Source organism: Littorina saxatilis, linkage group LG17 (assembly GCF_037325665.1).
Source record: "Littorina saxatilis isolate snail1 linkage group LG17, US_GU_Lsax_2.0, whole genome shotgun sequence".
Lineage (NCBI taxonomy): Eukaryota > Metazoa > Mollusca > Gastropoda > Littorinimorpha > Littorinidae > Littorina > Littorina saxatilis.
Genome location: NC_090261.1, coordinates 20,128,924 through 20,146,470, shown reverse-complemented (window position 1 = coordinate 20,146,470; position 17,547 = coordinate 20,128,924). Strand labels below are relative to the sequence as shown.

Genomic DNA, 17,547 nt, shown 5'->3' with positions numbered 1-17,547 from the left:
AACAGCTCATTAAAATTAAAATTGAAAATACTAACGTTGGCAATGTTTTAACAAGCGGCTTTGTTGGCTCAAACCTAACTTCCTGTTTCAAAATCCAAAGAGGTTTTTATTTCAGCAGTTCAATTCTGTCTCGATCTTACAGTCTTAACTGTTTGTTTTAGTTTCAGAGGCGCCCCTCCTTTTTTTTAAGGTATGCATGAATTGATATGGAGGTGAAAGTTGATTTTTTTGTGTAAATGTTGCTTACGAAATAGTCAAATACAGAGGGAAACTGCATGACTCTGAAAACCCAGGAAACGTAACAGAATGTTTGAAAAAAACTTATCGCACTGGCTATACGCAATGTTGTTGCCAGACCTCGGTCTTCGGTCTCTGACGCATTCCTTTCTGATTTGACGCATTGGACCTAGCCTTGTCCGGTCGATGGACCGATAGTTTTTACGTTTTGGTGGTCAACTGACCAATACATAGATATATATATATTCGTACAAGGCGGACAAGGTCTGCAATGAATGGAATGGGAGTTGCAAAGTCGGAAAACAAACCCCGATCGAAATGCTCATGTTCGCTACGAGTGAAAATGCACTCGGTGCCGAGTCTGTGTTTGTCGTCATTGACACTCGAGGCTGTGTTTACGGAAATACCTGATCCAGCTGGTGTACCTATTTACCGAAAACGGCGAAAACAGCGGAAAATTCATCAATATAATACTACGGCATGGTAATTTGGACCTATTGTTTTTTTAAAGCCAGGACATTAATTTGGACCTATTGGTTTTTTTTTAGGGAGGTCCAAATGACCTATTGTCTTCTTAGGCTGGCAGCAACACTGTATACGCGCGCAGAGTGTATACAAGATTCTGCCCCTGTATAGACTCCGGCGTTAACTTCCGGTCGCGAATCGAATTTGCCATTCAATGCCACTTTATGATAGGAATGCAGAGCACTTGGTTATCACAGAGTTCAAAAACAAAAACAATCTGATGCTCCACTGCCTTTACACTTTACAGTAATGTAGATTTCATTCTGTGTGCATAAAACGAAAAGACCAGAAAACCACATCAACACTCGGGGTGTCATTCGATGCCATTTTGCGAAGGAACGCAGTGCACTTCAGATACATAGTATCAAAGAGACAAACACACGAAAAACAAACACACACAAAAATTGATGCTGCTCTGCAGTTTATTATCGGAGTATTGAAACACAGTTTGAATGTTTATCGACCCAGAACTAGCAGAAGTGGTTTGATATACTATGTGAATGTACATTGTTTGCCAACTTTCGATACTCCGAAAAAGTGATAGCAGAAGTCAATGTCAATTGTCAGTTTCGATTTGTCATTGGCTACTTCTCAACAACTTGTAAGTGTAACGGGGCATTTCATTGGCTAAAGATTTGAAGCAGAGCTTTTCATTGTCGGAGTGTATACAGACCCATCGGTCCTGTATACACTTGGAGTGTGTATAGCTTTTGCCAAAACTTATATTATATAATATATGTTGCTGACAGTGACACAAGTGTGATTGTGGAAACTGTCAATTGTTAAATTAAATGTCATACTATGCACTGTTATTTTCCTTGCCTTTATGGTAATGTTGAACTTTAGTGAGATAAATTCATAGCTTAGAATCCAGTGGCATTCTTTACTTCCTCTTCTTCTTCTTCTTCTTCCTACTCCTACTAGTCGTAAACTGGGCCCTTTTCGACGTTTTAAGTTTACTTATATTTGATACAACATACAAGTCCCTGTAATCAAGCCAAAGAACATTTGTCATGAAATTAATTGATGGATTGAGCTCCAAACTTAATCATATTTGATTAATTTGGTTGTTTGGTCAAGGAAAATGATGCGAAAATGCATATGTTGTCAACCAAGAGACATCACTTACACGACAGAGTTGCCTTCCCTGTTGGCTTACACGGATTTTTTTAATTTTTTTTTAAAAATTTGTAAAAAAAAAAATTTTGTTGATTTTTTTCTGTTTTTTTTTCTTTTTTTCCTTATATTTACAAATCAAATTTTCTACTTAATATTTGAAACTCAAAAATTACAAACACTGATCCCCGACAAGTTGTCTTTCTAAAAATACTAACACACATTTTCCCAATTAATATTACGCGATTTACAAAATTTCTCAACTTTTTACAACAACTTGTGTCTTGATAGCCAAATATTATATCCTGCATCTTCAACTTAACCCTTAATCCAGCCTTTTCCTCTATCCAGTTTTCTATCTTCGTCCAAAACAACTTTACCGGTATGCACTCATAAAAAAAATGTTCAACAAAATCAACTTCCAGCTTACACGGATAATTCCTTCTTTGACGCATGTAATTCATATGCATTGGTACAGTTCTTCTTCTTCTGGGTTTGTGGACTGAAACTCCCACGTACACTCGACGAGTGGATTTTTACGTGTATGACTGTTTTTACCCCGTCATTTAGGCAGCCATACGCTGCTTTCGGAAGAAGCATGCTGGGTATTTTCGTGTTTCTATAACCCACCGAACTCTGAAATGGATTACAGGATCTTTTCCTTGCGCACTTAGTCTTGTGCTGTTCGTACAGTTCATTCTGGGACTTCAAACTCCAAGGGATCTGAAATGACTTGTTATGCTTAAAAGTGCAGGTTCTGGAGGCTTAAAATTAAATGCCTCGGAATTATGAGCTATGAATTTATCACGCTAGAGTTCAACATTACCGCCTTTATTTTTATTGAGAGAAGAAACTGGAAAAATCTTAAACAGTTGTGTATAGATCAGTCCTGATACATGTATATTTTGACAAAGTCAATCAGTCAATATCTAACAGTAACAACCTAAACTGATTATAAAATATATCTGTGCAGATTGACAAGATGGAAGCTGAAATTGTGAAATCAAGACGAGGGTTGAATCTGATTTTCAATGACTACGTGTACAGACGAGACCAAGTGAATGGTGACTTTCAGTTTTGGAGATGTACCATTTCAGCATGCCCAGGAAGGCTGAAAGCGGATCTTTCGGATCCGCCCAATGTGATCAAAGTGATAAACCACAGTCACCAGCAGGATGAAAAAGAGGCGAAGGCAAGGGTGGTGAAAGCAGAACTTTGTACACGTGTCAGCGCGAACCCTAGATTGCCAATACCACAGGTATGCCTGTCAATAGTGGGGTGTACTTTGCTACAGATCATGGAACACCAAAACTGACTTTTGCCCAGTATAATCTTCTGGCAGATTAGCAAATCTACCCAGTATCTCTGCGCTTGATTGACTCTCTTAACAAAATGGGTATATTGTGCCAATATTGTGCCTGATAAAAAAGTGATATTAGATTTTTACCTAGCACTAGCAGAAAACTCGTGTCATTGGCTAATCAAAACTACTGGAAAGAAAATGTCCCCACTGCCGCAGAAATGGACTTTTTATTACACAGTAGAATGTACCATTAGATTTCCAAAATCTACTGGATCTACTGGATATTTAATTCTGCATTTGATTGGCTCGAGAGTAAAGAAAGAGAGACAGACAGACATAACAATTATTAAGAAGACAGAGAAAGACAGACAGACAGACAGACAGAGGACAAAGAGATTGAAATTGTTGCAGTATATATAGCTAGACCACTGTTTTACGACCCATGGTTAAAAATCTGAACAGATGGGACATGACATTGACAAAAAGCCACAATTAAGACAGTCCAGTCTGTAATATATCTCATCATCAAGGATCAAAGCTTTGCTGTTGGCGTAATAAAAATGGAGAACTCAAGTCCTTGTGTCGCATGTTTGGGGTGACGTATGTCATTGTATTGCTTGTGCTCAGTTTGGTAGTTTTCTTCTGATGTGAACTGTTTCTGAAGCCTAAGAACAACCCCCACTCCCCACCTACGCCTTCCCTTAAATAGATCAGTCAGTAGCGGCACTGGCTTCAAAACCAGTTGTTATCAGCGTGGGCTAGTGATTTATTTCCCAGACTCATCTTTGTGCAAACTCTTCTCAGTGTCCGAACACCCCCATGTACACGCATGCGCACAATACAAAACCAAAGTTCACAGCGAAAGTCTCAGGACTTGGAAACATTAATAGACCCATGCCAAAAAAAGAGAGAGAAAAAGGGAGCTACCAGTACCATACTGGTAACCTCACAGGACTATACAATCTTATCCTTCAAGTTCTGTTTTGCATCCGCAGGTGTACAGGGAGCTGAAGGCAGAGCAGGAAATGGCAGGCGAGGACACAGAGATGTTTCCAACTTTTGAGTCCTGCAAAAGTGCGATGCACCGGGTCAGGAGATCAGGAATAGGTTATTATCATTTACATAAGATCACAAACTGTGCACACCAAGTATTAATGAAAAAAGGATACATTTATAACTCATTAACTGTGACAATTGGGCAAATGACTGGTGACGTACAAACTAAAAGTAAAATATTGAGATGCACTAGAACATGACACTTCAACAGTCGGAGGTTTATGAGAGACACACTTATAAACAGACACACACACACACACACACACACACACACAGAGAGAAACTTGAGAAAGTGCTGGATGATAAAAACAGTGTTTTTGTTTATTCAGATATTGGCGTCATATTATTGGTTTAAAAAAAAAATGAAATATCAGTGATGAGAAAAGTGAACTTAATCCAGTAGATAGTGTTTTGGTGATTGGTTGCTTGACAATCATTTTTGTGTTGGCAAAAGCTATCAAAAGTGATACTTTAATATTCCTGACTTAACAAATCATTTGCAATTGCACTCTGTAATTTTGTGTTTCTTGCTTTCAATTTGATAGAACGACAAAGTGTGTACATTGACATCGACACAGCGGAGGAAAATGTGCCTGAAGCATCTGTCGCTATGGAGATGCACCAAGTTGGTGGTGAAAGTACAGCTGCAGAAACAGACGATCAGCAGGAGAGTTGTCTGCAAGATGATGAGGAAGATGAAAATTCTCCAATAGATGAAGAGGAAGATGAAATGAACGAGGTAGAGTGGAACCTTCTTTAAAGACCTTGCAATTTTAGACCCGGTTTCCCCACATGTTCTGGTCATAATGTCTGTTCCATGCATTTTGTTCCTGTTGACAGATTTAACTTGACAAATCGTAAACCTTGGTGTGTAGATCTATCTTGATGTATGCTTTGACACAGTCAACAATTCTATCAATCTTTCTCATTTTCTGTGCAGATGGACAAGATGGAAGCTGTAATTGTGAAATCAAGACATGGGATGAACCTGATTTTTACTGACTACGTGTACAGACGACACAAAGTGAATGGTAACTTTCAGCACTGGAAATGTACCAATTCAGCATGCAGAGGAAGACTCAAGTCGGATCTTTTGGATCCGCCCACAGTGATGAGTGTGACAGCCCACAGTCACATGCCGGATGAAGAAGAGGTGAAGGCAAAGGTGGTGAAAGCAGAACTTTGTGCACGTGCCAGAGCTGCCCCTGGCACTCCCGTATCACAGGTATGCTTGTCTAAAGTGGGGTGTTACTATGCCATGGAACCTCTCTCAATATTCCAAGCTCTTGCCACTTACAAGGCATAGCAGAGAATGTGGGATGTATATTTCGCTAGGTGCAAAGACTCAGAGTTCTCAGCTCTCATGACGTTTGAAACCAAACAAAGAGCATGTGCCACTGATGTGGGGGCAGATTGAGTTTAGTCATTTGTCATGAATGGTTAAACAAAAAATTAAAACAATTGATTAGGATTCAGGAGGACAAAAAGAGGTTTGGTCAGGGAACCAAGAACTCTGTTGTTTTGTTTTCTTGTGAAGGCATTTGCTTTTCTTGTCTTGTCTAGAAAGGGTTTTTGTTTGCTTTATTCTGTGTGTATATTTTATTAATATGTAGTTTTATTAACTGTGTTATACATTATGTGGTTGTGTTTATTTTTCTTCTGTGATTTGCATCTGCAGGTGTATAACGCCTTTCTGACAGAGCAGGAAGTGGCAGGCGCAGACATCGAGGTCTTTCCAAGTTTTGAGTCCTGCCGAAGTTTAATGCACAGGGCCAGGAAAGACGGAAGAGGTTTTTATCATTTGAAAACAACATTTTTACACTGTCTTACAGGAAATATCACTTTAAAACATACGAAAGTGATTGACCCCGAAAATCGACTTCGTTAATATTTTGTTTGTGATCATTTCAGAATGTGTTGAAATAACAAATGTGTACAAAATTTGAAAAATCTTTATATGAGAACAAACGTAAACCACTGATTTATATCTCTTCCAAAATAGGTCCTGTGATTGTAATTGATTGGACAAATACGTAGGGTGTTCTGGAAGTCCTTAGACTCCAAGCTCCTGGCAATGCCTCATGATATTTACAATGACGTATGCATACTTCAATCTTTCATTGGCGATGACACAAATTTTCATGTATCTCAAAGTTTCCTCTGCAAAGAAAACAGCTCTACTTGCCTGTCATGGAGCTCAAAAAAGGGAGTTTACAACAATGATGTATAAACACCTCTGAAAGGATTGTTATGTTTCTCACACCTACTGCATATTGTGGGAATTTGGGGGGAAGAACGCTCCTTCCTAAACGAGTACTTACAATGAATTTAAATCGGGTAGACACGTCTTCAAAGATGACACCCGACCAACCCGACAGTTGAATGCTGTTTCTGCAACAAACCGTCAAACATTGATGCCTTTGAAGAGAGATGATGCACAAATCACACACACGGAGCTAAAGGACACATAGATAATTGAATCGGCGCCAATCGTTTTGATCTAGCACAAGCGCAGCCTTTACGGGTACACACGCGTTGCAGACAGTGGGTGCCCGTGCTCTTTCTTGTGTACAAAAGGGGGTATGTCTCGAAATGTGCATACAAATATTCTCCCATTGTTACTATAGAGAGTGTAAGGATTTTGTTAAGGTTGTCACAGGCGATGGGGATTTGGGTCTGTCAATCTGACCCCGTGCAACACATCAATCAGCCGTTTTAATGTTCCTAAACGGCTCCACCCCTATCAGCTATTGGTGATCTTGGAACACTGGCAAGAGGAAGGTGGTCCCATATTTTTGAAAATAAGGACAGATCGCCACAATTCTAAAAGTGGAGCATCGCACGGTTACCTTAGAACAGTACATGCATCATTGCCTGCCCGTGGTGTTTAAAGTTTGGTGCCAACCACGGGTACTTGAGGGTTGAGGCTACTCCATTGCAATGTCCCTTTATACACAGCTTCCAAATCAATCGAATTTTAAACAGATTAGAATGTCTACCTGCAGTTCCGTTCACTATATTTTTCTGAATTTGCCCCTTTCAACGTTTTCCTGTTTTCACATTTAAAGAAAAAGCTCCGCGGAAACCGTTAGGAAAGCCCTGATGCTACTGTCCGAGAGTAAACGAGGGTCATTGAGGGTATCGGCAAAAACACTCGCGCCAACATGTTTGAACGGTATTTCTACAGAATGTTAAAGTGTGTTGCAGCTCAGGAAGAATCCTTCTAGAAAATGGCGTTGTCTAATTAGGTGAGCTGTGCGCTAATATGAGATTCTAAGGACTTCCAGAACAGCCCTCGTTTATCCAGCACTCGTTTATCTTCTTCATCATTTTCAAAATTCTGTATAATAAAGTCTGTCCAATTGATTTCTCTAATTTTTTTCACACTTGTTTTAACATACTCTGAAAATATCATAGGCAAAATATTAGCTAAATCTATTGTTTTGGTCAATCGGTGTCTGATCTATTTGGCAGTAAGAGGTGCATGTCACACACACATGAAAACTTCACACACACACACACACTCTTTCTCTCTCTCTCTCTCTCTCTCTCTCGCATAGAAATGCAGGTTGATATAAACAGCATTAATTCAGATACTACTGACCTTATACTTTGGAGTTTTTTTACAATGAAAACAAGTCGCGTAAGGCGAAATTACTACATTTAGTCAAGCTGTGAAACTCACAGAATGAAACTGAACGTAGTCCCGCCACTAGTGCAAAAGGCAGTGAAAGTGACGAGCCTGTTTGGCGTGGTAGCGGTTGCGCTGTGCTTCATAGCACGCTTTACTGTACCTCTCCTCGTTTTAACTTTCTGAGCGTGTTTTTAATCCAAACATATCATATCTATATGTTTTTGGAAAGAGGAACCGACAAGGAATTTTGTTTGTTCGTTCATGGGCTGAAACTCCCACGGCTTTTACGTGTATGACCGTTTTTACCCCGCCATTTAGGCAGCCATACACCGCTTTCGGAGGAAGCATGCTGGGTATTTTCGTGTTTCTATAACCCACCGAACTCTGACATGGATTACAGGATCTTTTTCGTGCGCACTTGGTCTTGTGCTTGCGTGTACACACGGGGGTGTTCGGACACCGAGGAGAGTCGGCACACAAAGTTGACTCTGAGAAATAAATCTCTCGCCGAACGAGGGGACGAACTCACGCTGACAGCGGCCAACTGGATACAAATCCAGCGCGCTACCGACTGAGCTACATCCCCGCCCCCGACAAGGAATAAGATGAAAGTGTTTTTAAATTGATTTCGAAAATTTAATTTTGATCATAATTTTTATATTTTTAATTTTCAGAGCTTGTTTTTAATCCAAATATAACATATTTATATGTTTTTGGAATCAGGAAATGATGAAGAATAAGATGAACGTAAATTTGGATCGTTTTAAATTTTTTTTTACAATTTTCAGATTTTTAATGACCAGTCATTCATTAATTTTTAAGCCACCAAGCTGAAATGCAATACAGAAGTCCGGCCTTCGTCGAAGATTGCTTGGCCAAAATTTCAATCAATTTGATTGAAAAATGAGGGTGTGACAGTGCCGCCTCAACTTTTACAAAAAGCCGGATATGACGTCATCAAAGACATTTATCGAAAAAAAGAAAAAAACGTCCGGGGATATCATTCCCAGGAACTCTCATGTAAATTTTCATAAAGATCGGTCCAGGAGTTTAGTCTGAATCGCTCTACACACACATACGCACAGACATACACATTCCGGTACATGTGACGGTTGCGTTTTTGTGTTGGCAGCCTTGCCAGCAAAGTAATACTTTAATATTCCTACTTAACGAATCATTTGCACTATGTCAGTTTGTTTTTTGTGCGTTTAATTTCATAGAACAACCAAGGGTGTACATAGACATCGACACAGTGGAGGAAAATGTTGCTGAAGCATCTGTTGCCGTGGAGATGCACCAAGGTGGTAGTGAAAGTACATCTACAGATATGAAGGACCAGCTGGAGAATTCTCTACAACATGACGAGGAAGATAAAAACTCTCTGGAAGATGATGAGGAAGATGATATGAATGAGGTACAGTGGAACCCTGGTTTTGAAACCCTCCAAGATTACCCCCCCCCTCCCCCACACATACACATACATCCATTCCATCTACTTCAAGACCCATTTTGTCCAGGTTGTCTGTTTATAATGTCTGAAAATGTAAAAAAAAATATTGTTGCAGTTAAATAAATGTTGATGATATTTTACAATTATTCGAAATAAAAACATTCGACATCTGTTAAATTTGAATAAAATTATAAATTGTTTTTACTAAAAAAGATTATTATGCCCTTGGATCCTATTGTTAACTGGTTTTCATTATGTTTCTTCTTTGAAGCAGTCTAAAACAAAATTTATTAGGAGTTAAATTGATTTTGGTGAATATTTTTAATTATTCAAAAAAAATTTTGTTTTTTTACTATGTTGCCTTAACTCTTGTCTGGAGATGTAACTTGAAACATCCTAAACAGTATAGATCTGGCAGACTGGGTGTATACTTTGACACAGTCAGCGAGACACATCTTACGCTAACACTAAAAGTAACAACTTAAACTGATGATTACTGTGCAGTTGGACAGAATGGAAGCTGAAATTGTGAAATCAAGGCGTGGGATGAACCTGATTTTCACTGACTACGTGTACAGGCGAGACAAAGTGAATGGTGACTTTCAGCACTGGAAATGTACCAGTTCAGGTTGCCGAGGAAGACTCAAATCAGATTTTTCAGATCCACCCGTTGTGCTCAAAGTGACAACCCACAGTCACTTGCCAGATGAAGTAGAGGCCAAGGCAATTGTGGTGAAAGCAGAACTTTGTGCACGTGCCAGAGCCGACCCTGTCACTCCCGTATCACAGGTATGCTTGACTAAGGTTTACAGGTATACTGTTATATGAAAGTATTGGTGAACTTTTGAACTTGAGGATATATACGTACCTTTGCCTGCTGTCTTTATGTTTCAACTCAAACCTTAGTTCTGAAGTGAATGAGTGTTCTCAAACACTCTAAGCAGACTGCCCTACTTTTGGGACCATTACTATTTGGTGCAACTTGTTAGGGGACTTTGACCCCTGTGATGTCTTGACAAATATTGCCCTGTGTATGACTAAAGATGAGTACACATCTATATACCCACATTGCTATACAAAGAAACATACCACTCCCTCTGTTGTGGTACAGATGTTTCTGCTACTATGACCTTGGCAAAGTTTCCTGTGGGACATCAAAACTGTCATTGACCCGGGGTCAGCAGGCTAAGGCAGCTGTGGTACCTTTCAAAAAGCATATACCCATTCAGCCGCCATGTTTGGCCCAGTTTTGTACACTGCCACATTGATTGTTTACTCTGAAAATGTGATAAAAATTGAGAGAAAATCGGTCCTTAGTGCTCGTGTATTGTGAAGACCAGCGTGACCCGTCGCATTCTCCAGGTTTCCGTTTGTCAAGCCTCACTAGTCTTGTTGATGGCTGATCCTGAAAAGTGAAATTGCAGTGTTGATCTTCAAGTTTCAGGCTGACAGAATGTTTTGACTGAATGTTTTGATATTGCTTAACGCAACTTGTTTTTCTCCTGTGATTTGCATATGTAAATATATATAATTATGCAGGTGTATAAGGACTTGATGACGGAGCAGGAAATGGCGGGTGAAGACATCGAGATCTTCCCAAGTTTTGAGTCCTGCCGAAGCACAATGCACAGAGCTAGGAAAAGCGGAACAGGTTGTTATCATTTGAAAACAAACTTTTCATTGATTGTATTAACTCTTACCAGTTCACTCCCTTGACCATATAGAATTATAAGGTTGACATTTTTATTGACTTTATTTTGCCGACAATTCGTTTTATGCAATCAAATAAACAGCATACACCGTTTTTGGATTCAATTGTTGTTGCATGTCGATGAATTTTCTTGTTTTTTAAATTTCCTTGCTATGGTCATGGTTTTCCTGACATATATTTTCGGACGCACCTGCATTGTTTGCCATTGGTGTGACTTGTGATGATTGACAGTCGCTGAGTCAGGTATCTTTGTGAGCTGATATCTCAGCGTAGTGAATTTATCTGAGCCTGAGGTTAATGAACTGTATTCTGATGAGGATTATGTTAAAGGTTCTGAGCAAACAGTGACACTGAAGACTCAAGTGACAAGAAAAATCGGCACCAAAAAGTTACTGCTTAAATACTTTAGTATTCCTACTTAACAAATCAGTTTGTGTTTTTTGCTTTCAATTTCATAGAACGTGTTTACACAGCAGAGGAAAATGTGGCCGAAGCATCTGTTGCCACGGAGAAGCACCAAGGTGGTAGTGAAAGTACAGCTACAGAAACTGGGGGTCAGCAGGGAAGTTCTCTGCAAGATGAAGAGGAAGATGAAATGAACGAGGTACATTGGACCTCCTTATGGAAACAAATTTGAAGAATGAAATTGCAAACCATTACACCATTCCTAAGTGAAGATTACTAAAAACAAAACCATGACATCATTCCTAGGTGTAGATTACAAAAAATGTACGTACAATCCGCAGTAAATTGGCTTTTGTTAACAGTATTTAAAGTGAGAATTCATTGTGTGTGAACTGTGATACAGTGGAACCCCTCTCTAGCGACCTTGAAAATGTTGACAAAAATCGGTCCTTATGGAGGGGGGTCCTTACAGAGGGAGGGGGCGGGGCCACAAAGAAAGTCACCTCAGATTTTCTTAAAAAAAGAAAACAGAGAAGTTTGAGTTGCTGACGACCGTTTCCTCAAGCAAACTGCTTCGATTTCATGTTTGACATTGTCGATGGTGTCCACCAGTTCTGGTGCATGTTTCAATGCAAAAAGAGTTAGTTTCTGAGCAAGCATTTCTTTACAGCAGTCCCTGCAATGATGAAGGCCCTCCGAGAAAGAGAGTGAAAAATCGGCCACCGTTCTCAGCATCGCGTATCTGTGTGTAACCTCTTTCATTGACAAGATACTCTTGTTTCCCTGCAGCCTTGACCAGTGAGTCGGTTACCTAATCTGTGAACCCTTCAGTTGTGTTGCTTTGTCAAAAGTTAGACACAGTCAACTAGTTTTGCTCTGAGTGAACAGTGCAGCTGGCCTCAATTAGCCGGTGACACCTCTCTGGCCACAGCACCAAACAGTACATGGCTGGGGGGAGAGAGAGAGAGAGAGAGAGAGAGAGGGGGGGGGGGGGGGGTAGCTGGCTAAACTCAGTGGGGTGTCCGGTGTCACTGAAGTCAGCAGGAAGAGCATTGGAGAGAAATAGAGAGGTGTACTCTTCCAAACAATTTCCAAGGATCAGTTGTCAGGGCTTAGGGTAGTCAGTGAGGGAGAGTGAGAGCGGTTTGTGTACAGTCCGACTGAAGAGTGAAAAGTCACTGCCACAAGATCGGCATGCAGTCAATAAAGCCAGACAAGAAGAATGATTATGACATGCGGCTCTATCTGCTGGATTTTTATTCAAACTGGTTTTCAACGCTTATTCTCACAAAGCATATGCACACCTGCCTCTGCCTCTGTGCTGTGTTTGTGTGGCTGCTTTCGTATGATGTCAGTACATGGTGAGTGCGTTCACTGCCTTGTCACAACTTCCCCACCTTTTTCAGAATGTTTTCTTTGAGTTGGATAATTCTTCGAATTTGCGATTTTCCAACATCAAGACTTTTTGCAATCGCGATGGCAGTTTCTCCCTTTTTGTGTCTGTTCACAACATTCACTCGATTTTCGAGAGTTAAATATTTTCTTTTCTTTGTAGACGCCATGTCGATCTCCACTGCTCTTCTGTCCAAAGACTGTCTATTCTGACTGAATTGAACGGTGTGTGTTGGTCACGTGAGTTTGTTTTCTCGATGATTGGTTTGTGATGTTTACTCAGCCCACCCAACTTGAACCATCACACCTCTCAGCGGTTAATTAGTGCCTTTGCTTACGCTGAGTGATGCGTTACGCTGACTGAGTCTTGGCTTTGTCTGACAAAGTCGTTACACAAGCTGTTAGGTCGGTCCTTAGACGTTAGAGCGGGGTGGTCGCTACACTGGTGACAACTATATAAGGAAACACATCGGTTAAAAAAAAAAGGGTCGTTGTGGCGGGGTAGTCCTTAGAGAGGGGGGTCGTTGTGAGGGGTTCCACTGTATTACATATTTGACACAAAATCAAAAAATGTGTGCCATATTTTGCCACTGAGTGTATAACTGAACCCACTCCATGAACAGACTTAAAGGCACAGTAAGCCTCCCGTAAACCATCACAGATACGGTCAGGCTTTTACACACAGTACAAACACCCTTTCATTTAAACACTCACCGATTGAGAACATACTAGGTGCCCTCCGTAAAGAGCGAGCAATTTTCAAAGAATTTATTTTTGCGTGGTTTATCTTACCCCTGAGCCATCGTGAACCCGTGTGATCCAGTTTCCCTTTTTCACAATGTAGTCGTCAGTTAGTCATTTGAATGCGACTCGATGTCAGCTTATCTACAATAGCACGTTTTTATGCACGAAACAAACGGCTGTGGTTCACAAGAACTCTAGCGATGGCTTTTGACTGTTGAACGGTCTGCTACGACCCTTGCGTGACCCTGCTTCCGGGCTTTTCTTTTTTCAAACTTTCACAACTTCGAATTGCACTGATCTTGTCTTGATGAAAACACGCTGTCAATTTATTATTTAGATTTTAAAAGTTAGGTCTAGCGCAAAAACGCACCACGGTCCAAAAACTTTCTGATTATCATCGATCCACGGCTATCGCCAGTTTAAGGGAAGTAACTCATTTTTGACCTGAGTCCAAAAAGTGATGGGTCCAAAAAGTGTTCGAGACAATCTGCAAAATTAATTCATTAAAAATTGCTCGCTCTTTACGTAGGGCACCTAGGATGTTCCCGTTTGGTGAGCGTTCAAATGGAAGGGTGTTTGTACTGTGTGTAAAAGCCTGACAGTATCTGTGATGGTTTACGGGAGGCTTACTGTCCGGGCGTGATTTCCTGGATATTCATAACAGCCATCCAGCACCAAAACGAGGCGCCATTGTTGTAAAGGGCCAAGTCCACGAAAATAAATTCTTTGAAAATTTCTCACGCTCGACAGAAAGCAGCCAGGATGTTCCCGTTCGGTGAGCGTTTAATGGAAGTATGCTTGTACTGTATGTAGACGCTCGGGGAGCTCTGCGATGGTTTACGGGAGGCTTACTGTGCCTCTAACACTTGCACAGCCATGTCAGCTAAAGATGAAAACATTGACATGTTAAATATTGTGCAGGTTGACACGGGAGAGGCAGAGTTGGTCAGGTATGGACAAGGGGTGAGCCTGATTTACGCCAATCACATCTACAAAGGCGACAGAGCGTACGACCAGTATCAAAACTGGAGGTGCAAAAACAGGAGATGTCCAGGCAGAGTGAAAACCGACCTGGGCATACCACCCACGGTCCTCAGGGCCAAACAACACAACCATCCGCCTGACAGGGAAAAGGCTAAAGCTAGGTTCATCAAGGCGGAACTGTGCGCTCGTGCCCAAGACAACCCTCATATACCCGTGTTACAGGTAGGGAATATGTGTGCAGGCGTATGGCTTTTCGTGTTATTTTAAACCGGTTTTACTACTTTGTAAAGAAAGTGATGACCATTTAAAAAAAAACACTAAAAAATACAGCAACAAACAAAAACAACACACAAAAACAGAAGGCACACCGTAAATACAATAATCTTTTTTATTCAATTCCTTTGTTTTGCTTGTATATGAGGCATCTCCCTGACCTTTCCTCGTGAAAAAAAGAAAGATGATGCAATAAGTAGCAAAAACATAAGACATACAGCAATAGACGATTTCCCGAAATAACTCTGTGTAGTTTGTATGGGGGAACACGTGTGGAGACAAGCAGCTCGCTAGAGGGTGTCCTATATGTCACATGCCTAACTTTTTCGAAGAGAAACAACTCTTTCACAACCCATGCAAACGCCATCGTCTTTTACAATCGCTTTTTCGGATAAACGTCCTTTGTGCATTATTAGGGTAGCATGCACCCCTGCCCTCCGTTGCCCATGTAGTCATCTACGTTTTCTTTATTCTACTGTTCTCATTCTCTGACTGATAAATAATGACTTCTTGTGTCTTTGCTTGCTTTGTTTTCTAGATATACAATGCGTTTACATCAGAGCAGGGCGCAGAGGTAGGAGAAATGGGACCCATTCCATCATTCTCATCTTGCCGAAGCATGATGCATAGATCAAGGAAAAAAGGTACTTTACGAGACGATCAATTTATGTGGACTATTTCCATCAGTGTGTCACAGTGGTCGATTGCGAGTTGTTCCAGTCAGTCCACTGGCAGATGGATTAAACAGTGTTCTAGTCAGTTACAAAAATACAAAGCCATGAAGTGTGTAATATGGTAAAGGAGCATTATAGTATAGGAGCACAACAAGATAAATTTATGAATGTGTTCTTAGAAGCAAAATAATGATGTGGTGGACGATATTGTAAATGTGTAATATTTAAACCAATAAAAACAACAGCAACGACAGCGAAAACTACAACGACGGCACAGAAACACACACAAAAATGGAGTATTGTGAGAGTTTGCATCCACTGCAGATCAACTCATATGCTCTAATATGAATAATGAAATCACTAATCATTTGGTATTAACAAAAACCTTCGCTGTCTAATATTAATTTCTGAATCTGATAAAACCGCTATGTTTTCATCCAAGGACTTATCACTATTACGGTACATAGCACAAGAAACACTGGCAGATCAAAGCGAATTCAATTTCAAAAGAACTGGAAATAGTTTTTTTGTAAAAAGAACTATTTTAATGACAGGGGTGGCAAATCCGATTTAGAAATCAGCAATTCCTGAATCAAGAATGATTTCCTGATGAATTTTCTGATTTTCAAGCAGTTCAGGGTATCTAAATCATAGAGTAAATTTGGGTAATTTGGGCCACACGTTGAATTTAACATTCTCAACTTTCATTCCAGTAATAATTATTGTCATCTAGTTAAAACTGTAGATCTATCAAGTTTACTAAGTTGTGACCAAATATTTCTCGCTTTAGTGTTCTAAACTTCTTTCAATGTTGGAAAAGGCGCAGGGCAAGAAATGTCCTGCGACTTCTACAGCACAGTGCAGGATCACGTGGAACAGAACCCGGTTTCTGTGCGCACGGAGACAGACCAGATTGTCAAGGCCAGAAACCTAGCATCACAAATTGTGCGTCAGCTTGAGGATACTACCGATGATGCGGAGGCCCAACCAAAAATGGAAAATAATGAGGTTTGTAGTCTCTCACATGAAGCACAATTAGCAGTGCTGTTTGTCATGCTTATTTACCACAGAGATGTTTGTGCTCACTCTCCTCAGTGTCCGAACACCCCTATGCACATGATGAAGATCCCAAGGTTACAGCTGAGGTATCATGGTTTTGAAAACTCAAACACACGCATGAATATAGAAGAAAAAAAAGCTGTAATGTATGGCAACTAGGACAAAAGCAATCCGCATCTCTATGACTATGAGAGAAACCTGACATGTATATATAGTTACGTTACTTTATCTCACCTCTTATGAAGAAAAGAAAATATTTTTTACCATGATTAGTACAGATATTAAATTACATATTCTTACTCCGAGTCACATATTAGCATTGACGCAGTCGAGATGCTAGGTAGACTGAAAAACGCTATCCCGTCTATAGTATAAGGGAAGCAACCCAAGCAAAAAAGTAGCAAGCTTGCTACCCTGGGTTGCCTCCCGTAGCGTGCATCACGCCACAGATCTCGTACCAAATACGAGACACCCTCATTCGACATCTTTCAGCCAGAGAGACAGGTCGTGCTTGATTTCGCTCCTAGGCTGTTGTTTGCTGTCTGCTTGACACCCACCAGCCTCGGCTCCCCGTCTGCTCATAGCTGTTTCTAGCGGTGAGATTGTTCCATTTTGTTGTTGTTTGCATTGCCATTCTGCTGAGAATTTTCTCGTCCGCGGACTTGTGAATTTCGCTCAGTAGTTTGTTGCCGTGGCCGCCATTTTGGTCGCCATTTTTCGCATACACGTGGTGTTTTTTGCTGGTTAGTTTGGGTCCGTGCTCGGACTTTTAGCGTCGACCAGTAGCACTATTACCTGCTTGTAACTTGTACCTTGTGCTAGTTTATTCTGCTGAAGTTTTACGTCCTAGAGACTTGTGTATTTTCAGTAGTTTGTTTTTCTCGCGTGACATCATGTCTGATAGTGAGAAAAAGCGAGCGGCTAAGGCCGAGAGTAAGGGCAAAGGCCCTGGCAAACCTAAGTCCTCGGCTTCTACTTCTTCGG

General features: G+C 40.6%; 1 protein-coding gene across 3 annotated transcripts in view; it reads left to right on the top strand.

Moving 5' to 3' along the window:
* The first annotated feature begins 62 nt into the window (after positions 1-62).
* Positions 63-17,547, top strand: part of LOC138952782 (uncharacterized) — a 29,440-nt gene continuing 11,955 nt past the window's right edge. For all 3 annotated transcript variants that reach the window (XM_070324516.1, XM_070324517.1, XM_070324515.1), the window contains exons 1-13: positions 63-190; positions 2,852-3,136; positions 4,177-4,288; positions 4,783-4,976; positions 5,178-5,462; positions 5,916-6,027; positions 9,092-9,285; positions 9,826-10,110; positions 10,861-10,972; positions 11,491-11,636; positions 14,495-14,779; positions 15,369-15,474; positions 16,325-16,512. In XM_070324516.1, coding sequence (XP_070180617.1) covers positions 2,861-3,136; positions 4,177-4,288; positions 4,783-4,976; positions 5,178-5,462; positions 5,916-6,027; positions 9,092-9,285; positions 9,826-10,110; positions 10,861-10,972; positions 11,491-11,636; positions 14,495-14,779; positions 15,369-15,474; positions 16,325-16,512 — 2,295 coding nt within the window. In that variant the 5' untranslated portion in view covers positions 63-190; positions 2,852-2,860. The remainder of the gene's footprint in view (positions 191-2,851; positions 3,137-4,176; positions 4,289-4,782; positions 4,977-5,177; positions 5,463-5,915; positions 6,028-9,091; positions 9,286-9,825; positions 10,111-10,860; positions 10,973-11,490; positions 11,637-14,494; positions 14,780-15,368; positions 15,475-16,324; positions 16,513-17,547) is intronic.